We start from the raw sequence: 24,706 nt of genomic DNA, 5'->3' as shown, positions 1-24,706 counted from the left end.
CCCTAACCCCATCCAATAATGCCTGCAGTGAAGTCTCGTCGAATTTGGAGGCAGCTCGGGGTCTGGCACTGGCCACAGCTGCTGCAGGCTCCTCTGCCATCCTGTATGGTTCTTCTGGAAGCCAACAGAGGAAGCAATGCTTGCTGCGGACCTTAAAAGCACCATGAATGATGACATCATACTGTGCGACTTTCTGACTGGAGATAGTCAATTAGCAAGGGTTCCCACACGCTGGAAATGAATTGGCCAATTGAGGGAAAATTGCATCAATCTGGCAGACCCATTTAGATTCGTGTGGGAACCCCAACATTCGGGGAACCCGACAATTCCCCACACCTGCAGCAAAATCGAGCCCTTTGTGTTCTACTCACAGCTTACTGTCCCACCTAGCTTTGTATCTTCAGCAAACTTGGATACATTGCACTCGGTCCCTTCATCTGTGTCATTAATATAGATTGTAAATAGGTGTGGCCCAAGCACTGATCCTTGCAGCACCCCACTACAGGAAACTCTTTCGTAGACGGGACCGGGATGGTGCCGGTTGATTAAAAATTCCGGATGACGGAGAGGTATATGTACCGAGGCTATTTTTAACAAACAAAAATTAAAAAAATCAAGAAATGTGCAGTATAATTGGGTACTCACCTACAGAATGTTGTGTTAAATGGATGGTGGAAGATCGGAAGAGACTACCGACAGCGCGGGAGAGTCAGACTCCTGTTACTAGGTGTTCGGACTGCCGACAGCGCCAAGAAGCCGAGTAGTGACAGTTTGGAGAACGACCCCCACTGACTGACTCGGCCACTGCGGGAGACTTGGACTCGGCAACATTGCCGGTTACTAAGGTGTTGTTTTCGGGAGTTTGAATTTTGCCGGTTAATAGAGAATTCTGGATATTTAGGTGCCGTTTAAATGAGAGTTTCCTGTAGTTACAACCTGTCAACCTGAAAATGACCCGTTTATCCCTACTCTGTTTTCTGTCCGTTAATCAATCGTCTATCCATGCTAATATATTAGCCCCAACACCATGAGCCCTTATCTTGCATAACAACCTTTTATGTGGCACCTTACTGAATGCCTTCTGGAAATCCAAATATACTACATCCACCAGTGCCTCTTTATCTACCCTGCTAGTTACATCCTCAGAAAACTCCAATAAATTTGTTAAATACAATTTCCCTTACATAAACCATGATATATGATTAATATACAGGAAACTTTTGTTTAACCGGAGGTTAAAAGTCCAGAAAGCTCCATCTACCAGCAAAATTCAGGAGCCGTTTTCTATAAGTTTTTTTACTTCTCGTTGCTTTTTTTTTCCCCAGTCAGGCTCTGCAAGGTCTGTAGCTAAGCAACAGCTTCAGCTAGAGACGCTTGCAGCTGCAGCCGACTGTTTTGAAGCTGTTGCTAAGCAACAGGGTTTGTTGATTCACACGGAGCTGAAAAACTCTATGTTTTAACATTGCCGCTGGTTTATACGGCAGTTTTGATCTAACGGCACCAGCTCGGTCCTGTCAGTGCCGGATACCAGAAAGTTTCCTGTACTTCTTATACTTAATACTCTTCATTTACCCATTTAGTGTTAAATAAATTAATCTGCTGGATTATATGTGAGCCTCGGTCTGATAGGCAGATTAAATATACATGCTATCAAAGACAAGGAGGTCATGCGGCAGCACAAGATATATTCCAGTATGCCAGAATACAGTGGCAAGGTTTTCTGTTCAATCCCTGGGTCTCGCTAGATTTACCTAGATATCAGGCAGATAAAGACACACTCTGGTTCAGAGGAGATGCTCAACTAGGAGCAGAAGACAATCTTGCAAATGCCTGTGCTCATACATCGTCAAGGCATATAAAGACATATTTCCATTTATATAGCGCCTTTCAAGACCTGAGGACGTCCCAAAGCACATTGAAGATCTTTTGAAGTGTAGCCATTGTTGTAATGTAGGAAACGAGGCTGAAGATTTGCGCACAGCAAGGTCCCACAAACAGCAATGTGATAATGACCAGTGAATCTTTTTTAGTGATGTTGATTCAAATATAAATATTGGCCAGGACACTGGGGTCAACTCCCCTGCTCTTCTTCAAAATAATGCTATGGGATCTTATACAGCCACGTGAGAGAGCAGACAAGGCCTCGGTTTAACGTCTCATCTGAAAGACGGCATCTCCGACAGTGCAGCACTCCCTCAGCACTGAACCAGGTTGTCAGCCTAGATTATGTGCTTAAGCCTCTAGAGTGGGGCTTGAACCCACAACCTTCTGACTGAGAGGTGAAAATGCTACCACGGAGCCAAGGCGGACATCTAAAACATGGTTGCAAGGTTTGTCTGTTGAGATCACCAGTTTAAAAGAGAATGGCTGCCTCTCGCTCGACCTCTGAGCATGACCAAATCTTTCAAAGTAATACAATCCAAACACCAATCCTCTTCTGACATGCGTTACTTCTTTTGCAAAAGCTGTTTAGACCCGGAGGCTTTATTTGAAGAGTGTACAGAATTGAGCAAACACACTTCTTTTCTCTCCCCAAGGAACAATTTCCAACATTTCAAAAATTCATAAGGCCTCTTGAAAAGCTTGGAACAGGCCGTGCACGATAAGGTTTTGCAACATCATTGATGATGATGATGATTTATAAAAGGGAACGTCCGCAGCATCCAAATCTGGTCACTAGTGTTGACCAATTCAAATCACTAGGACAGCTAGGTAAACAAACAATGAATGCAGGTAGGCTATTAAAGTGACAAATATCATGATTAACACAATGAAAAGGCTATATATGTGTCTGAGTAACCTAAACCTTGTGTGGAGCTTTGAAAAGAATACTGTTGTTGTTGCAAACAAGAAAATGACCATAAAGGAATCAAGAATGAGGAGTTGTGTACAGCGTGAATTAGGACATCATGCAGTTTGTGAAAGGAGAATATTAAACCGACAGTTTCCCCGAGTTCTTTGTTTGAATGATAGTTGTTGATTTGCAGGCAGAGGATGGTGAATGCAGGATAGGGTATCAATTTTTTATAACACATTTTCATTACATAGTTGACACTACGAATTTCCAAAGGTGTTTTCATGGAAAAGTAAAGCAATCAATTCTGAAAGCTTCATACATTTAAAAATAGAATAAAACATAGCTTTACAAATATAACAAGAAATATATATAAGAGATTGATAAAGAGAGAGGAAATAGAATATTAGCATAAACTAGCAAGAGGCATAAAAACAGATTTTAAAGCTTGTATAGGAATGCACATAGATACATAGAAGATAGGAGCAGGAGTAGGCCATTCGGCCCCTCGAGCCTGCTCCGCCATTCAATGAGATCATGGCTGATCAACCAAACTCAGTACCCTGTCCCTGCCTTCTCCCCATATCCCTTGAACCCTTTAGCCTTAAGAAATATATCTAACTCCTTCTTGAATATATTTAATGAATTGGCCTCTACTGCCTTCTGTGGTAGAGAATTCCACAGGTTCACCACTCTCTGGGTGAAGAAATTCCTCCTCATCTCAGTCCTAAATGGCTTACCCCTTATCCTTAGACTGTGACCCCTGGTTCTGGACTCCCCGGCCATCAGGAACATCCTTCCTGCATCTAGTCTGTCCAGTCCTGTTAGAATTTTGTAAGTTTCAATGAGATCCCCTCTCATTCTTCTAAACTCCAGCGAGTATAAGCCCAATCGACCCAATCTCTCCTCATACGTCATTCCTGCCATCCCAGGTATCAGCCTGGTGAATCTTCGATGCACTCCCTCCATGGCAAGAACATCCTTCCTCAGATAAGGCGACCAAAACTGCACACAATACTCAAGATGTGGTCTCACCAAGGCCCTGTACAACTGCAGCAAGACATCCTTGCTCCTGTACTCAAACCCTCTCGCTACGAAGGCCAACATACCATTTGCCTTCTTAACCGCCTGCTGCACGTGCATGCTTACCTTTAGCAACTGGTGCACAAGGACACCCAGGTCTCGTTGCACTTCCCCTTCTCCCAATCTATTGCCATTCAGATAATAATCTGTCTTCCTGTTTTTGACACCAAAGTGGATAACCTCGCATTTATCCACATTATATTGCATCTGCCATGCTTCTGCCCAATCAGCCAACCTGTCCAAATCATCCTGGAGTTTCTCGGCATCCTCCTCACAGCACACACGCCCACCCAGCTTTGTGTCGTCTGCAAACTTGGAGATATTACATCTAGTTCCCTCGTCTAGATCATTAATATATATTGTGAATAGCTGGGGTCCTAGGACCGATCCCTGCGGTACCCCACTAGTCACTGCCTTCCACTCGGAAAAAGACCCGTTTATTCCAACTCTTTGCTTTCTGTCTGCCAACCAGTTCTCTATCCAAGTCAATACCTTACCCCCAATCCCATCTGCCTTAACTTTACACGCTAATCTCTTATGCGGGACCTTATCGAAAGCCTTCTGAAAGTCCAAATACACCACATCCACTGGTTCTCCCTTATCTATTCTACCAGTTACATCCTCAAAAAATTCCAGTAGATTAGTCAAGCACGATTTACCTTTTGTAAATCCATGTTGACTTTGTCCGATCCTGTCACTGTTTTCCAAGTGCTCTGCTATTACATCTTTTATAATGGACTCTAGCATTTTCCCCACTACCGATGTCAGGCTTACCGGTCTATAATTCCCCATTTTCTCTCTACCACCTTTTTTGAATAGTGGGGTAACTTTAGCTACCCTCCAATCCATGGGTACTGTTTCAGAGTCTATCGAATGTCGTAAGATGACCAGCAATGCATCTACTATTTCTAGGGCCACTTCCGTAAGTACCCTAGGATGTAGATTATCAGGTCCTGGGGATTTATCGGCCTTCAAACCCGTCAATTTCCCTAACACCATTTCCCTACAAATAGTGATTTCTTTCAGTTCCTCCCTCTCATTAAACCCTATGTTCCCCGACATCTCTGGGAGGTTATTTGTGTCCTCCTTTGTGAAGACAGAACCAAAGTATGTATTTAATTGGTCTGCCATTTCTTTGCTCCCCATTATAAATTCCCCTGATTCTGACTGCAAGGGACCTACGTTTGACTTCGCCAATCTTTTTCTCTTCACGTATCTATAAAAGCTTTTACAGTCAGTTTTTATGTTCCCTGCAAGCTTACTCTCATGCTCTAATTTCCCCTTCTTAATTAATCCCTTTGCTGAATCCTAAACTGCTCCCAATCCTCAGGTTTACTGCTTTTTCTGGCCAATTTATATGTCCTCTCCTTGGATCTTATGCTATCCCTAATTTCCCTCGTTAGCCACGGTTGAGTCACCTTTTTTGTTTTATTTTTATGCCAAACTGGGATGAACAAATTCTGTAGTTCATCCATGCGATCTTTGAATGTTTGCCATTGCCTATCCACCGTCAACCCTTTGAGTAACATTCCCCAATCAATCCTACCCAACTCGCGCCTCAGACCATCGTAGTTTCCTTTATTTAAATTCAGGACCCTAGTCTCTGAGTCAACTACTTCACTCTCCATCTTAATGAAGAATTCTATCATATTATGATCGCTCCGACCCAAGGCGCCTCGCACAAGATTGCTAATTAATCCTTCCTCATTACATAATACCCAGTCTAAGATGGCCTGATCTCTAGTTGGTTCCTCGACATATTGGTCCAGGAAACCATCCCGTATACACTCCAGGAATTCTTCCTCCACAGTATTGTTACTAATTTGGTTAGCCCAATCTATAAGTAGATTAAAGTCACCCATGATAACTGCTGTGCCCTTATTGCACGCTTCTCTAATTTCCCTTTTAATGCCATCCCCAACCTCCGCATTACTGTTTGGAGGTCTATCTACCACTCCCACTAATGTTTTCTGCCCCTTGGTATTTCTCAGTTCTACCCATACAGATTCCACATCATCAGAGCTAATATCATTCCTTACAATTGTGTTAATCCCTTCTTTAACCAGCAATGCTACCCCACCTCCCTTGCCTTTCTTTCCTGAATATTGAATACCCCTGGATGTCGAGTTCCCAGCCTTGGCCACCCTGGAGCCATGTTTCCGTAATCCCAATCAAATCATATTAGTTTACCTCTATTTGCGCAGCTAATTCATCCACCTTATTATGAATGCTCCTCGCATTAAGACACAAAGCCTTCAGGCTTGTTTTTTTTACGCTGTTAGACCTTTTAGAATTATTATTTACTGTGGCCATGTTTGATTTAAACCGTTGATTTCTCTGATTGCCATTTTAGTTTAAACCCTCCCCCAGAGGACTAGCAAACACTCCCCCTAGGACATTGGTCCCGGTCCTGCCCAGGTGCAAACCGTCCATTTTGTACTGGTCCCACCTCCCCCAGAACCGGTTCCAATGTCCCAGGAATTTGAATCCCTCCCACTTGCACCATTCCTCTAGCCACGTATTCAACTGAAATAGCCTTCTATTTCTTGAAGTGAATGTAAAAAGGAAGAGATTAGCAAAAGTAAAAGTGGGTCCCTTAAGGCAGAGACAGGAGAAATTGTAATAGGAAATGAGGAAGTGGCAAAGACATTAAACAAATACTTTGTATCTGTCTTCCTGGTAGAAGACACAAAAGACATTCCGGAAATAGGGAAACCAAGGGTCTAGTGAGAACGAGGAACTTAAAACAATTATTATTAGTAAAGAAATAGTACTGGAGAAATTAATGAGACTGAAAGCTGACAAATCCCCTTAACCTGATGGCCTACATCCTAGGGTTTTAAAAGAGGTGGTTACAGAGATAGTGGATGCATTGGTTTTGATCTTCCAGAATTCTCTAGATTTTAGAACGGTCCCTGCGAATTGGAAGGTGGCAAACATAACCCTGCTATTCAAGAAAGGATAGAGAGAGAAAACAGAGAACTATAGGTCAGTTAGCCTGACATCAGTAGTAGGGAAAATGCAAGAATCTACTATGAGGGACACGGCAACAAGGCACTTAGAAAATCAGAATATGATTAGGCAGTCACCACAGATTTATGAAAGGGAAATCATATTTGACAAATCTGTTAGTATTTTTTGAGGCTCTACTAGCAGGGTAGATGAGGGGGAACCAGTGGGTGTAGTGTATTTGGATTTTCAAAAAGCATTCGAGAAGAAGGTGCCACACAAGAGGCTAGTACACAAAATTAGGACTCATGGGATTGGGGGTAATATATCAGCATGGATTGATATTTGGTTAACGGACAGAAAACATGAGTAGGAATAAACGGGTCATTTTCAGATTGACAGGTTGTAAATAGTGGGGTGCTGCAAGGATCAGTGCTTGGGCCTCAGCTATTTACAATCTGTATCAATGACTTAGATGAGGTGACTAAATGTAATGTATCCAAGTTTGCTGATGATGCAAAGCTAGGTGGGAAAGTAAGCTAGGAGGAGGAGGCAAGGAGGTTGCAAAGGGTTAAGTGAGTGGGCAAGAACGTGGCAGATAGAATATAATGTGGAGAAATGTGAAGTTATCAAAGTAGAAAAGCAGAATTTTTTTTTAAATTTCTTAAGGCTAAAGGGATGTGGGGAGAAAGCAGGGACAGGGTACTGAATTTGGATGATCAGCCATGATCGAATTGAATGGCGGAGCAGGCTCGAGGGGCCGAATGGTCTACTCCTGCTCCTGTGTTCTATGTTTCTATGAGACACTAGGAAATTTTGTTATTCAGAGGGACCGGAATGTCCTTGTACAAGAATCACAGAAAGTTAACATGCAGGTACAGCAAGCAATTAGGAAAGCAAATGGTATGTTAGCCTTTATTACAACAGGATTGGAGTATAAGAATAAAGAAGCCTTACTGCAATTATACAGGGCCTTGGTGAGACCACACCTGGACGGTGTACAGTTTTGGTCTCCTTACCCAAGGAAGGATAGACTTGCCTTGAAGTGGGTACAACAAAGGTTCACTCGACTGATTCATGGGATGAGAGGATTATCCTACAAGGAGAGATTGCGTAGACTAGGTCTATGTTCCCTAGAAAGAATGAGAGGTAATCTCATTGAAAGATATAAAATTCTTAAGGGGCTTGACAGGGTAGATGCTGGGAGAATGTTTCTCCTGGCTGGGGAGTCTAGAACTAGAGGCCACAGTCTCAGAATAAGGGAGAGGCCATTTACGACTGAGAGGAGGAGAAATTTCTTCACTCAAAGGATTGGGAATCTTTGGAATTCTCGACCCCAGTGGGCTGTGGATCATCAGTCGTTGAGTATATTCAAGACAGAGAGCGATAGATTTTTGGATACTAAGGGAATCAAGGGATATGGGGATCGGGTGGGAAAGTGGAGTTAGTAAAAGATCAGCCATGATCATATTTAATGGCAGAGCAGGCTTGAAGGGCTGAATGACCTATTCCTGCAACTATTTCTTATGTTATGATAATCTTATTTCTAACTTCAAAATGAATACTGATAGGCTCTCCGATAGCTAGCTGGACAGTGCAGTACGGAGCTGCACAGACTGCTAAGGGCTTAGGTTTGATACTTGGGTTGTGCTGAGTTGAAGAGTTCAGCTGGGAAGATGGGGAGAGCGCTGCATTTGGCCCTAGTGGTCCTAGGCAGGATGTGGGGCAGCCACAACCCAAGATTGCTGCCTCTCTGCTGGAATATGGGCATGTACACATGGTAGGTCGGAACATGGGTGGAGCTCCACTGTCCAGGTGCCTTCCCTCCCCCTGAATTGTGATATGCAGAGTGGGGTCGTTGTCAGGGAAGCTAGAATACTTTAAAAAATATATAAATTGTATTTAAAATTATTCACTGTTGTCCAACTACGCAGAACTTAAATTCACACACACACACACACACAGAATAGCTGTGGAAGTGTCCCACTGATACTTTACTGCGTAAAAGGTGCAAGTCCTCACCAATTTGATGTTGGAAATTCAAATTGTGAACTCAGAACATAGGATAATCAAGGCAGACAATACACAAAAGAAGCCTGCAATCGGCCATCACTATTAACTACAAAAGTGCTCATTGTGATATATTTTGTCCAAAGGTTATAACGGACATTAAATAAAATGTCCAACACAGAAAGCTCGTGGATCTTTCTCCAAGATCATCAATTAAAGAAAAAGTCAACAAAGCACAGAACAACAGCTGGCAAGAGTGTTTCTTTTAAACAAAAGAAAACTGCTCCCAGCAATCTATTTCAGGTCTGCCTTTGTCAGATTAGTTTCCGATCACTTAATGGCAGAGAAACATGTTGCATGGTACTTTCAGCGGTCATTCACTACATCTTAAGCTCAGAAGTAATACTGCACACATTAGAAAATTACAAATAACCTAATGCTACCCACCATAAATACTGCTTAAACAGATAGGTTAGGAACCCCCACCTGGAAATTATTCATCCATGTTTTCAACTGATTTTTCATGATAATGTAAACTTACTGGAAATTACATTCAAATGACAAACACGCTTTATTCCTTGTTCCAAAAATAAAGAGCATAAACAGAAGCACGAGAACAGCTCATCAGCTTAGCCCCTCAGCCAGGGAATGGTACTTGACAAAAAGGAGGAGGAACGGAAGAAAGAGACAAGGACACTACTCTGCACCAGAACGACATACTGAGCAAATATATTTAAATATGGCTTAAAGGCATAGCAGTGATAAACTCATCCAATAAGTGAGGTTTTTTTTCTCCAAGCAAAATCACTGGGATACAATGGCTAGAACCGGGTAACTTATCTGATGTGACGATCACTAGTTCTATGGTCAGCGGCAGCTGTCATCACCTATGCGGCCCAGAGATAAAGTGTGTCTGCTCTAATCGCTATATCGATAAGCCCAGTTTCTGAGCTGCAAAGACGAATCCAGTGGGAATAATTTAACTGAAGTGTACCTCTGCTCCCGTTAACATAGTTTAATTGACTATAGTTTGGATAAATCACAACCGAAATGTCATCTAATGATTACAATGGCACATGAATTTGGAACATAATTAAGGATTTGAAAATCCCACACAGCATGTGGCACAGAATATCTTACCAGCACAGTGCAGACAAATGGAGTATTTTGTTACTTGTGCATTTTTATTACATGGGACAATCTATAGCGGTTATATAGCATTTTAAAATCAGGTTTTTTTGGTGTTGATTTTCAACAAGGCCTGTATAATAGATTACAGATTGGTAGGACAGTCAGTTGGTTCTGCAGCAGCCTAGAATGTAATCATTTGGGAAAATCAGTCGAAGCTTGTGAGAACTAGTCTTTCAAAATGGTTGAGGCCCAACTAGTTTGAACCTATCAAGAGGTTTTCTAAAGAGAAAGGGAAATCACCTGTGTTACGGATAGGAAAATACAAGAATGAATTAAATGCTGAATCCTACACAATAAAAAGATTTGTATTATATAACACTTCATCAGGTCTCAGAGAAACATGCAGATCACACATAATCAACTACTTTGAAGTGCAGTGACTGTTTGCAGCCAGCCATTTTGCACACAGCAAGATCCCACAAACAACAATGAAATGAATGACCAGGTAATCAGTTTTTGATGGTACTGGTTGAAGGGGGTGCTGGAAGAATTCCTTGCTCTTATTCGAATAGAGTAATGGGATCTTTAACATTTATCTGAAGCACTGGAATAGGCAGACAAGGTGTTGGTGTAACTGAAGTGGCAGCCGGGTTTATGTATTCATGTCTGTAGAGGGTCTTGAGCCTACAACGTTCTGACTCAAAGGCGAGCGTGCTACCAACTAAGCCAAACTGACACATTGTAAAACTAGAAACTATGCAATGGTCATCTCTGCGGTAGTGGGGACAACCTGAAAATGCATAACAAAGCAGTAAAACAACCACGGGCCAACAATATCAAGCGCATAAAACACAAAAAATCATGCAACAGGAAAAGACTGGAACAGGAACAAGCCTGCTCCTTCCACAGACCAAAGATCTAAGGGCTGTCCCTCACAGAGCTTCCCAGACAATCTACCATACAACCTAGGAAACACAGGAACAGGAGTTGGCCATTTAGCCCCTCGAGCCTGTTCCACCATTCAACATTTAATGAGATCATGGCTGATCTGCAGCCTAACACCATATACCCGCCTTTGCCCCATGAGGCCGGATCTTAACTGCGAATGAGATTTCATATTCAGTCCTCTTTCACGTCTGACTGACCTCCACATTTGTTTCCCCTTCTTTCCTTCTTGCCTTATCAGGTAGAAAAAGTGCATCACTTCCAAGTCCAATTAAGTTGGAGCTGCGAGGCTCTCACGAGTCGCATTTATTGCGTGGAGTCTGCAAAATTCTGCTAAGTCTTGGGAGAGAAAGAATCCTATGAAATCGATCAGAGTCACCTAAAATCAATGCAAACCACGATAATATTCACTGATGGATTCCCCCGACTTCACAACACTAAGCAACAAATAAACCCTGCAAAAAACACGCAGCTGCACAAGCGATGTGCAACTCCAACAAGTAGGTTGCCTGCTGGTAACTTGACATGTTACTGTCTACAGCACAAAACATTTATTTAAGTTGTCCTGCTGAACTTTGAACTGTACAGAGTTGAGTCGGCAAAAACAGGCGCAGTTACGTATATCAAGTGCAATTTTGACATAGCTTGCAGTACTTGCTGCGAGCATATTTCTGTATCTAAACACTGGTTTTTTTTTAAATCGGCAAACCGCACCCAATATTCCATCCAAACCCGACAATGAAAAGGAGGAGCTGTTATCCTATGTAAATAAGGCCACAAGAATCTCATTACCTGTACAAGGCTTCTCTATAGATCAAGTTACGGACAGTCTCAGCTGGAATATATTTACAAGAGGGAAAACCTGCTCGGGAAACACTCCCAACTTAGTTTAAATGTGCCTCACTGTGGGCCGATTAAAAGTGGTAGCGATGGCATTCATTTAGAGATGTACAGGTTGAACCATAGAGGCAGAGGCCCCGTCTAGCTGGAGAAAAAAACTATTTGTTTTATTTTAAAGAAAAAGGCCTCCATACAATACTAAACTAAACTTAATATTAAGGCATTATAAAAGGGCACTCCTATCAAAAGGTGTGATTCTCCACATTATCCAAAGTACACAACTACAGGGAGATATGACTATTTTGTGGACAGAAAGAGCCTAGAAGACCTGAAGATTATTCATTTTGATAGTGCAACATCATGCACCAATCTCCCGAACCATTAGCAATGTTAACTCTTAGGGCAGGCAAAAAGAGGGTAAAATCTGTGGTGAATTACAGGGAAAAACTCTGGAAAGTTCCTCTCCAACTCCCGAAGCAATCAGTCAAACTCCATGGGGACCCATGATGCATGATTAGGCATACTTAAACTAAGTCTCTCTCCTGCCCCAAATTGCTTACGAACAGGGGACTATACAGAACTGGGAAATAACCATGACCATCCATTGGTTCAGTGTCAAAGGACACAGACTTCTTGCTCCACTTCACCTCCGATACCTTTCAAAATCCCGGATTGCCAAAAGTGTATCCATCACCCTCTTCAAATTTATAACATTTTCCACTTCGACTACCTCTGTGGGTAGGCTATTCAACATGTTTACCACTGTCTATGTGAGGAAGTTATATCTTCAACTGTGTATTCACCTTTTCTAATCCAAAGTTAAATCAATGTCCCCTCATCCTAGAGCTTGTGTTAAAATTGATCATTCTAGGATCCGGTTTATCTATTCCTTTGAATATCTTAAGGGGGGAAAATTGGCTCGAGTCCCCTTTGGGGTGATAACTTTGCCGGGGTGCTACTTTCAGCGCCCTGAAAAATTTGGCACCCCCGCGCCCGAAATTCAATGGCAGCGCCCGAAGCAGGAGGCGGGGCGCTACTGGAAGCGCTCCCCCTCCCTCTTGGGGCGCTCCCAGGGAATATCGCGGCGCTACATGCAGCAGCGCCGTGGTACTACAGGCCTCCCTCCCCTGATTAAAGGGGAGGGGCCCAGCACAGCGCGGACCGGGGCCCTGCTGGGCCACCAGGGAGCGGGGTGCCGGCAAGAGAGCCCGGCACTCAAGAGGAGTGCCAGGCTGACAGATCGCAGCCAGCACCCCGCAGGAAGAGGCGAGAGGAGGCAGGTGCTGGCAGGCGGCCCACAAAAAAAAGGCCGCCCGGCACCTGCCCTTTAATTATTGCCACCCCAGCCGCAAGAACGCCCCCCTGACCCTGTCGGACATGGCGTCCGGCGGTAGGTCAGGGGGCGCGAGCCAAGTTTACAGCTGGGGCACGAGCGGGGCGGGGTGCTACTGGTGCCGCTAACCACCTGTTGAATTTCGCAGGAGGCGTTAGCGGCCCCATTACCAACGGGAGGTGCAAAGCAACCGAATTTTGCCCCCTAAATACCTCAATAAAGTCACATCTAAGCCCCCCCACCCCATATAAATAATCGTAGCAGCCTTAGTATTCTCTTATAGCTGAGTTTCAGTCTCATTTAACCAACCTAGGTGTCCTTCCTTGTACTAAGACCAGGATGTTCACCCTTTGGTATGGTGTCCAAGCCAATACTTCCTGGGATTTGTAATCTGTCCTTCAAGTTGTATGTTGAGATCACATTTCCCTTTTCACCACTGCTGTATATAGTGCTGACACCTTACGGGTGTTTTCCACCAACAACCCTTAGTCTCAGTGTCAATTACTATAAGAGCTCATTTTGTGCTCACTGGGTTAAGGAGGACAAAATCTATTTCACCTTACGACCTGCGGACACTTTCATTCTATCTACTGACACGGATTCAAATGCAGGTAGATGAAAGATCACAATTTCACCTTCCTATCCCCCCCCTCTCCCATACAAGATGCAGCTACAAAACAGTGCAGGCAAGTTCTCCAAAAGCTACTTCCAACTGTGGTAAAGCAAAAGAGTAAGAGGGCCTGAAGCAGCCGAGATGGAGTTGTGGTGGTAGCAAACATCTACTTTCACTGGCGCTTTCACTGAATTTCGTCTTCAGTGTTGAATAAATCAGAGAAATAATTTTGTAGATCAATTTACCCAATTTCTGCTTTTCTTTAAATAAATGTTTTCAGGATGTGGGCAATGCTGCCAAAACCAGATTTACTCTTCACCCCAGTTGCCCAGAGAAGGTGCAGGGTCGTCTTCTTGAATTTTTTTTTAAACAACTAAGTGACTTCCTAGTCAATTAACAGTGTGGAACTGGCAATTTTTGAGATTAATTTTGTTGAGCCTTCCTGATCACAATAAATATGTATAACCTGCGTACAGCCCTAGAGTCAGCACAATGAATGTGTGGTTAATATATTGAATGTATGCACAGAAAACACCCAGATATCACCTTAATCTTGCTAATTGGGGAGTGTGAAAGATGTTTTATTAGCTGATTTAAAAAAAAAGTAATTTGAGGGCCCATAAAGTTACCTAGAAATACATAGATGCTACTATGGAAACAGGCCATTCGGTCCAACCAATCCATGTTAAATTTCCCCAAGTTAAAATGTGGTTAACACATATTGCTTTGATCACAAAATAGACTATAAATATTTAATTGCAACCAGCAAGCACAGACCAACTGAACAACAACTACTTCATCAAGCAATTATCTCCTTCTTAGGACCGTATAAACAAAATATGTATCAACCATTGAGCCATTGATCAAGTATAGCACATTTTTAGGCAGCTGTGCAAGGCAATGATCTCACGGCGTCAAGAAAATAATGGCTTATTTGCATAAAGATGCCACAAAAGGTCAAAGCCTGAACTAGGTAAAATAATATACTTCAGAAAACTGCAACCAAAAAAGCCAATTAAATTTTTTTTAAAACACCAATCAAGGATATATCTGAAGCAAAACTACAAGATATAAATCATCTTCTACTTACAGACTTCCTCTACGGGGAAGGCTCAATTCTTTCTGTAAAAGAAAAAAAAAGATGGTATTTAAAGCAACTACAGTGTTATCAACTCAGTTGTTTTTAGCATTGAAGGTCAGTAAGCTTAACTTTTTCTGTTAGCAAAATGAGGTTAATAGCTAGAAACAGATTATAAAATACAGTGGGGCAAGTCACAGCCTCGAGCAGTGTTTTTACAAGCTGGATGTCTGATTGTGCAGCTTATGCAGTGAAGCCAGCAATATTTGAACCACATCGCTGCCCTGTTTGAAGGTTTCAAGCATGACCTTCATACCAGTTTTTATGGCAAAATTACTTTGGAGACACTGCCGAAATAGACCACGGCATCTGCAAATGTTAATTTTAACGAGCAGTTTATTTTTAAACTTTTCTAAATGAGTGGATCTTAAAAGTGAAAGGATACTCTTACTGAAGATGCTTCAGAAAAGTACTTTCCACCTTTTATAAGACTGCATCAGTAAATGACAAAAGTTCTCCCAATGTGGTGGTACAGTACAGACCAGGAAAGTGCTAGGTGTGAGCTCTGTTCCACATTACCCAATCTTAGCTGTAGTGACATTGTGGGAATGAGACTGGTTTTAGTAGCCCCATTAGATTGTTGGGGGGGGGGGGGGGGGGGGAGGGATGAAAGGAGGAGAAATATCGCCTGGGAATCTACTGTTGATTGCCATCTAGTGATTCCTGCTAGAATGTACAGGAAACTCTTGATTTACCGGCACTTAAATAACCGGAAATCTCTGTTAACCGGCAAAATTCAGGAGTAGGTTCAGGTAAGTTTTACTTCATATTAATGGCAGTTCCTGGATCTGTGGCTGTGTAAAACTGGGGTTCGTGCACTTGTTGCTAAGCAACAGGGGCGCTTGCTCTGTGGCCGGAGTTCCTGCACATGTTGCAAAGCAACAGGGAAGCCTGGATTTGTTGCTGTGTACAGAGCTCTCGTACCTTTGAAACTATACCTCTCTGTAATCCGGACTTTTTGATAAACCGGCAGCACGCCGGTCCCGGATAATAAAGAGTTTCCTATACACATTGTCGGTTCAGCCAGTCAGTTTCCCTCCACCACGATCGGGCAGAAAAAAAAGCACTAAAAACGTCGGCTGAAATGCCAGATGGCTGTCACCACTCATGGAGCCACATTCCCAACATAAACTACCTTCTTCACGAAAGCAGAAGAGGAGAAAATTAGAGGAAAAATTAATTGAAAAATCTTCAGTTACACCATGATTTACACACCGCTACGTCACAACCCTGCAACACAGACAGACCAGATATAAGGTGGGGCAGAAATATGCCCAGCTAATGCTGGCCATGGTCTCAGTCAGAAAGTGCACACAAACAGCACAAAAGGGCAGATTTTGAGTACTTCAAATCACGGCCATACATCAGTTTTTCCATAAATATAGGGAATGCACACAGTTCGCTGTAATCATCGGGGTCTGCACTGGGAAAGACGATTCGGATCAACTCAAACTTTACGTTCAGGCAACCGTAAATTAAAAAGACGGAAGGTGGAAAGAAAATTATCGTCCACGAGAATCTCCATTGATCAACTCTTGAAAGTATTTAAACGCCAATTTCCACAGGCCATTGGAGCAACGGACACAAAGATCACAAAGGTTTGCAGACTCGCTCCACTGTCCCAACTGCTGTGTCCTGCGGCAATTAAAGTGACAGTGGCCTCAACTTTTCCAGCTCCACATCCTTTCAGGCTGCCACTGGACATCTGAGTAGCAGTAGCCAGGGAGCTGTCTGGGTGTGCATCACGTGGGTGACAGATGCCCTCTTTCATACAGCAGTTGAATGCCTCCACATGGTGTGGTAAACCACTGTTATTGTTGTTCACCGTTGTTGTTGTTGTTGCACACTGTTGTATCTATGCATGCCTCAGCTGGCTCCGCCCCTGGCTCCACCCACAGGCCCAGGTATAAAGGTGACTGCTCTGCAGCCCCCTGCCTTCTTGGAACCCAGTCAACCACGAGAGGCATGCTCTGTTCTTTGCTAATAAAAGCCCTTTAGTTACTCTCCTAACTCTCCGTCTTTTATGAGTAATTGATAGCGCATCACATGGGCATTAGCCCCAGGCAGCTGAGGCACAGAGCCAGGGACTTCTACAGGATAGCTGGATTACCCAGGGTGCTGGATGCCATGATGACACGCACTGAAGGCGTCAACTGAGCACCACTGTGCGTGTGAATAGGAAAGCATTCCATCAATTAATACATCTCAATCACTTGGTCCCTCAAACAGCGACCCAATTATTCCTTGGATTTTTTTTTCCACGCTATCTGCCCTGAGCAGTCCCACTGAACATATTCACCACCCTCTGAATAGAGTAATAAAATCTAAACTGCCTGCACCCCTTCCCTTTCCAAGCTTAATCTAATGTCTCCTGGTTCTAGAGTCTGTGGAAATTTAATACAAACATGAACAGGAAAAAGACCAGATGGTCCACTGAGCCCGCACACCATCACCCCCCAACGCCCACGCAACTAAACAATCTCCTTGGTCAAGCAACAAAGAGAAAAAAATCTTAGGCCAATTTAGAAGGAACTCTGGGAAATTCCTCTCCAAACCTTTACGGCAATCAAGTAAGTTTCAGGAGCTCACAGGTGACTGGGTGGCCTAGCCCCCAACGATTCACCTGCCTTCTATATGTAGATATGTTACTCACTCTCGTGAACTTGCACAGCTACCTTTTGAATGCAATATCGAACATTCCAGGATTCAATTTACCTATTCACAGAATCACAGAAACCCCACAGTGCAGATAGAGGCCATTTCGGCCCATCGAGCCTGCACCGACACATAGCCCACCCAATCCCCACACCAACACATATCCCCATTTAATCCCCCTAACACTAAGGGTCAATTTATCATAGCCAATCAACCTAACCCGCACATCTTTGGACTGTGGGAGGAAACCGGAGCACCCGGAGGAAACCCACGCAAACACGGGGAGAATGTGCAAACTCCACACAGACAGTCGCCCGAGGCCGGATTCGAACCCGGGTCCCTGGCGCTGTGAGGCAACAGTGCTAACCACTATGCCACCGTGCTGCCCCCAAGAATTTTGAATATTATCTCTCTGAACCTTCCCCAGAGTAAACAATCCCAGGCTCTCCAACTTCTCTTTGTAGCTCAGATGCCTCAAGTCAGGTATTAGTCTGACTGCCCTTTTCTGCTCTACCTCTAATACTCTGTTATCCTACGGTGACCCAAACTGTATATAGTACTCCAGGTGTGGCCATATCAGTGCCTTGTAAAGACTTAATACCTTTCAGAATTTGCGCTCGCTTCCTCTTCCTATATATCCCAAGTAGCCTCCACATTCAATGGATCATCCTCCGCCATTTCCACCACCTCCAACGTGATCCCACCACCAAACGCATCTTCCCCTCACCTCCCCTTTCAGCATTCCGAAGGACTGCTCCCTCCACAACACCCTGGTCCACTCCTCAATCACCTCCAACAGCCCTTCCCCTTCGCCCGGCACCTTCCTGTGCAAGCGCAGGAGATGCAACACCTGCCCTTTTACCTCCTCCCTTCCCACTGTCCAGGGCCCCAAACACCCCTTCCAGGTGAAACAGCAATTTACTTGCACTTCTTACAATTTAGTATACTGTATTCACTGCTCACGATGCGGCCTCCTCTACATAGGGGAGACCAAACGCAGATTGAGGAGAGATTGTGTCGATTGGGCTTATGCTCACTGGAGTTTAGAAGATTGAGAGGGGATCTCATCGAAACCTATAAAATTCTGTCAGGCCTGGACAGACTAGATGCAGGAAGGATGTTTCTGATGGCCAGGGAATCCAGAACCAGGGGTCATAGTCTAAGGATAAGGGGTAAGCCATTTGGGACTGAAATGAGGAGGAATTTCTTCACCCAGAGAGTGGTGAACCCGTGGAATTCTCTGCCACAGAGGGCGGTGGAGGCCAGCTCATTAAATATATTCAAGAAAGAGTTGGATATATTTCTTGAGGCTAAAGGGATCAAGGGATATGGGGAGAAGGCAGGGACAGGGTACTGAAATTGGATGATCAGCCATGATCTCATTGAATGGCGGAGCAGGCTCGAGGGGCCGAATGGCCTACTCCTGCTCCTATCTTCTATGTTTCTATGACCGTTTTGCAGAACACCTCCATTCAGTCCATAAGGGTGACCCCGAGCTTCCGGTCGCCTGTCACTTTAATTCTCCGCTCCACTCCCACTCTGACCTCACCGTCCTCGGCCTCTTACACTGTTCCAAGGAAGCTCAGCGTAAGCTCGAGGAACAGCACCTCCTCTTTCGATTAGGCACTTCTGGACTCAACATTGACTTCAACAATTTCAGGCTATAACCCCTGCCCCCATTTTTCAGGTGGCTGTTGATGATTCTGCCATCCCCATTTGCAACATTTAATCTCTCCTACCTCCTACCCTAGCACAGACTGTTCCTTTGGTTCCTTCCTCCCCTCCACCCCCCCTCCTTTTCCCTGTCTCTGCACCTGCTTAAAATCTGTTACATCTCTAACCTTTTCCAGTTCCAATGAAGGGTCACAGACCTGAAACGTTGGCCCCGATTTTCTGCCAGCCGTCGGGCGGGTTTTCAGGCGGCCGGGAGCCAAAAATCGCCGAAATGGTGGGTCGCGACCACCCCCCCCCCCCGTCCGACTTTCGGACCGCCGTTTCTCCGCGACCCGAATCAGTCCCACCCGCCGCTGGCGGGACTGGCCGTTGGGACCCTAATCACCAATTATTGGCACGTTTAATGCAATTTTAGGGTGCCCTTGCAATTTTCAGGGGTTCCCCACACTGAACATGCCTGCGGGGAACCCCGCTGATGAAACCTGGCGTGAAGCTTGCCGGCTTGCTTGCTGTCAGCTGCAGGTCATTCGGGAAAGAAGAGATTTAAAGGGACAGTATTTGTATGGTGAAGGACCTTGTTGCTGCAGGCTTGGGGCTACTTCTTCAAGGCTTAGGCACAGCTGTGGAAGGTTGGAGCCTCACACACTTCTCCAATGTGATCTCCTGGGAAGCCCCTCTCGCCACCCTCACTCAGCGCTTCCTCAGCAGAGGCATCTACGAGAAGCATGGGACGCCTTTTTTTCCTTCCCTTCTTGCCATTAGAGGATCTCCAAGAGCAGAGGCGGCAGCAGCAAAACCAGGAACAGCAGGATGAGCACCAGGCTGCTGCTCACTCACCTGAAGCTGCACAGGCCAGAAGGGGCCAGCGCTTGGAAGTGGCTTGAGAGCACCTTGCTGCGCTTTAGGGGGCCATGGGGACCCGTTTCTGCACTGGCAGTCCTACTCAGAAGGACTTCCGTGAAGGTCTGGTTTCTCTGTTCAATAGATGGCCAACGCTCAAGAGATGTCATTCTCTTATGAGCACTCACCATGTTTTCCCTACCCTGGCGACTTATCTCCTCCATGAGGTTGCCAACCTTTCCATGGTGATGTGTTCATGCGCCAATGACTCCACAAAGGCTCTGCTCATGGTCGCTATGGACTCCTCCATTCGCTCCACACTCGCAGCGACCCTGGAGACAAAACCTGCCAGAGACTCCTGCATCTGTGCATGGAGATCCATCACCTCTTCTCTTGCGGATGGGCCCAGAGGCAGAGGGTCGACATGCAGCGCAGCTGAGCTGAGCTGGCAGAGTCCTGCGCCCTCCGACGAGGACTCTCCACTGCTGTCCCTGTCTCCAGAATCTGTTGATGCTCCCTTGTGAGCTGTGAAACACCAGGTGACAACACTACTCTATGTCCCGAAGGTCCCCCCGAAGTGTGAGCGTCTGCGCTGGTGCTGGGTGCGCTTACATCTGCTGACGCTGCGCCCTCAGAGGTTGGAGCTTCCTCTGAGGAGTCTGGCTGCACAGCCTCTTGCTCCTCCACAGTGGGGACGGGGGCTCTGGATGGTCCTGTGGGGGAGTAGAGGAAGGAGTTAGAGATGTGATGCCAAGGTAACATGCACATTCGAGTTGACATCTGCTGACACCTGCATCCATGCAGCCTTGGTCTCAGTGGGAGGCCTCTTCCTGCCTGACCTAGGGAAGAGGACCTCCCTGTGGGCCCTAACCCCATCCAAAAATGCCTGCAGTGAAGCTTCGTCGAATTTGGAGGCAGCTCGGGGTCTGGCACTGGCCACAGCTGCTGCAGGCTCCTCTGCCATCCTGTATGGTTCGTGTGGAAGCCAACAGAGGAAGCAATGCTTGCTGTGGACCTTGAAAGCACCACGAACGATGACATCATACTGTAGGGCTTCCTGACTGGAAATGGACAATTAGCAAGGCTGCCCACACGCTGGAAATTAATTGGCCACTTGAGGGAAAATTGCGTCCAGCTGGCTGACCCATTTTTTTGTGTGTCAGAAACCCCACATTCGGGGAATCCGACCATTTCCCACACAATCCACAAAATCGGGCCCGTTAACTCTGTTTCTCTCTCCACGGATGCTGCCTGGCCTGCTGAGTGCTTCCAGCATTTTCTGCTGTTATTTCAGATTTCCAGCATCCGCAGTATTTTACTATTGTATTAGCCTTATTGCTGTTCAATTCAGTGCCTTATCCACTAAAACTCCCAGATCCTTCTCTTGCAGCTTAGAGCTATTTATAGTTTATGATTATTTCCTTTCCTTGGTCTTAGTCCCTTGCATTTCTTCACATTAAATGCCATTTGTCACTCATCAGCCCACTTTCCCGTTCCCAACCCAAACACTACCATGTTCGAACACTGTCCCCCCATAAATTTGGTGTCATCTGCAAACTTAAGTCAGCTTTCTTTCTGCCCCCAGCTACAAATCATTATAGAATTGAAACAGCAATCATCCGAGCACTGACCCTTTTTGCACCCCACCAATCAACATCATTTCATTCACAATTATCTTCTGCTTCTTCTATTCCAGCCAATTTTCCATCCACCTCAAAGCTTAACTCTATCCCATGCCCCTCTACCTTGTACATATTATTTCTCAACATGCTTTTCCCCTTTAGCAGTCCAGTTTCCACAGCTCACCCTCAATCCTGTCATTCTCCTGACTTTTTCCTTCTTGGGCAGTCTCACGGAACCAAGGATGACTTGCTTCCACATTAAAAAATGAGTTGGCAAGTGACTCATGAGTCCAATGTGGGACCTAGTCTCTGTCACAGGTGGGGCAGGTGTGTGGTGTGCTAAGGTTGACGTGCGCTGTGGTGTATGTGCCTTTAAGAGCCCCTGTGTACTGTAATGCCGGTAATGGTCACTCGGGCTATATAAGCCTGTATAGTGTCTTGTATCTGTTAGTTTACCTCCAGACTTTGTTCAGTAAATACCTGTGAAACCAACTCCTGCATTCCGTGTCTCCATTAACACACGGATACAACAGTGGCGACGAATTGGAAACGGACTTACCTGCAATTCGGCAGCACCTCAAGGAGATCGATTCCTCAGACGAAGGTCGAAGAAAAAAAAGAAAGAAAAAAAAACAAAAAACTGTGGTTTCACCAGCTAGCCGAGCTGGTGGCAGGTACTGCAATAATCCTTCCTGGGCGGCGGGCTGGGGCTCCATCGGCTGGCTCTGCAGCGGGGCCGAGCAGCGAAGGCAAACAGAGACGGAGGGTGGAGCACTCGGGAGACGGCCGGCGCTGCAAAGCAGGTCGGCGTTCGGACCAAGCAGAGGGAGGGAAAAGTCCCAGAGAGTCCGGCAGGAACGAGTCTCCACCTATTAAAAATACCTATGTAAATAAAAACCGCGGAGAGCAGCGTTGTCAGAAGCGGCAGCGGCGGGAAAGCGCGGGAGGCGCCATTTTTTTTCTGCGGGGAAGAAAGGAAAGCGCGGGAGGCGCCATTTTTTTTTCAGGATGCCTAAGACTGGCAATATTACTGCTTTCGATAGCGATATAGAGGATTGGACCACATATGTGGAAAGAGTGGAGGTATATTGCACAGCAAATTAAATAGAGGATGATAAAAAGGCATCAGTACTTCTAAATCTAATGGGCGCAAGGACATACGGGCTGTTACGAAACTTAATCACTCCAGCCAAACCGAAGGACAAGCATTTTAAGGAGACCGTTGATACCCTACAGGAGCACTTAAACCCAACACCACTGCTGATAGCGGAACAATTCAAATTCTTCAGGAGGAATCAGCACAAGAATGAAAGTAACGCTGATTACCTCACCGAATTAAGGAAGCTGTCAAAGCACTGCCAATTCGGGGCAGGACCGGCAGATTCTCTTCGAGACAAATTCGTCTGCGGTCTCCTAAGTGAAGGAACACAGAAAAGGCTACTTTCTGAGAAAGATTTGACACTGGACAAGGCTTTCAGTGTGGCTGTATCATACGAAGCAGCCGCAAGAGGAGCTGCAGAGATACAGCAAAAGCCACAGGACTTCGGCACCCATGAAATGACACAGGGTTTCGAGAGATGTTATCGCTGCGGCAGATCCACGCATGACCAGAGGGACTGCTGGTTCAAGGACAAAGCATGCAGGCAATGCGGAAAGATTGGACACATAGCACATGTATGCCGATCTGGAAACAAAATATCCACGGACAGGAAAAAAAATCAATAAGGAAAAGTACAGAAAGGTACAAATGATGACGGACAGTAGCTCCGAAGACCAGAAGAGCGATAGCGACTCCGGAAACAAGAGACTAAGCTCTCTCAAATTACATAATGTAATTGCCAAAGAAGATTACCAGACCATTTGGGTTACCCTCACGATAGCGGGGTCCCCAGTTAAAATGGAGCTAGATACAGGATCGGCTCTGACCGTCATAAGTCGACGGGATTACGAGCGGCTATTTCCGCATATACCTCTGAAAGACACATCCATTATCTTGAAAACATATACGGGGCAGAAAGTATACCCCAAAGGGAAAATAGGGGTGCCTGTTGTATACAACGGCAAGGAAATACAGAAGTTGTATTTATACGTTCTGCAAGATGGTGGTCCACCGCTGTTGGGACGTGAATGGATCAGGAAGATACGTTTAGACTGGCACTCCATTCAGGCACTGACGGTGACCAGTAAGGAAAAAAATGATGATGACGTCATACCTGAACGATTAAAAGACATCTTGGCCAACGCCAAGGAAGTGTTTCAACAGGAACTAGGAACCTTGAAAGGCGTCACCGCCTCAATAAAAGTGGAAGATGCGGCAATTCCCAAGTTTTTTAAGGCAAGGCTGGTGCCATACGCAATTCGTCCAGCAGTCGGGGCAGAGCTGGAGAATTTGGAAAAGGCAGGCGTATTATCCAAGATAGATTGGAGCGAGTGGGCAACACCCATCGTCCCGGTCATGAAGAAAACGTTGAATAATAATAAATCTGAAGAACAGAAAAAAATTTGCATCTGTGGGGACTTCAAGGTGACTGTAAACCCGGTCCTTCACACGGTACAATATCCTCTTCCGAGGATAGAAGATATTTTCGCCTCACTATCCGGAGGGAATCGTTTCACCAAAATTGACTTGGCTCAGGCCTATCTACAGATGGAGGTTGAGGAGGCCTCTAAAAAGTATCTCACGATAAATACACACAAAGGCCTGTACCAGTACAATCGACTGGTTTTCGGAGTAACATCAGCTCCAGCTATCTGGCAAAGAGCTATGGAGCAAGTCCTCCAAGGGATTCCGGGGACTCAATGCTACCTAGACGACATCCTTGTAACAGGAGAAAACGACAACGAGCACCTTGCCAATTTGGAGCAGGTGCTCACTAGGCTGAAAGAACGGGGCCCCAAGTGCGAATTTTTCCAGAAACAAATATCATATTGTGGCCACATAATTAACGAGGAAGGGTTGCATAAGTCACCTGAAAAAAATTGAAGCAGTCATAAAAGCCCCAGCACCTGAAAATGTCTCACAATTAAGGTCGTTCCTGGGATTGATAAATTACTATCATAAATTTTTACCGAACTTGTC

The 24,706-nt window shown here is 45.1% G+C and overlaps 1 protein-coding gene across 7 annotated transcripts in view; it reads right to left on the bottom strand.

Annotated features, from left to right (window-relative positions):
• Window positions 1-24,706, bottom strand: part of mast4 (microtubule associated serine/threonine kinase family member 4) — a 571,101-nt gene that overhangs the window by 293,598 nt on the left and 252,797 nt on the right. For all 7 annotated transcript variants that reach the window (XM_085981755.1, XM_085981763.1, XM_085981673.1 and 4 more), the window contains one exon: window positions 14,789-14,820. In XM_085981755.1, the coding sequence (XP_085837881.1) occupies window positions 14,789-14,820 (32 nt within the window). The remainder of the gene's footprint in view (window positions 1-14,788; window positions 14,821-24,706) is intronic.

This window comes from Somniosus microcephalus, chromosome 1, assembly GCF_052327205.1.
Source record: "Somniosus microcephalus isolate GS21.2 chromosome 1, FLI_Smic_1.0, whole genome shotgun sequence".
Lineage (NCBI taxonomy): Eukaryota > Metazoa > Chordata > Chondrichthyes > Squaliformes > Somniosidae > Somniosus > Somniosus microcephalus.
Note: the sequence above shows the minus strand (reverse complement) of the source record. Positions and strands in the feature narration are given on the sequence as shown.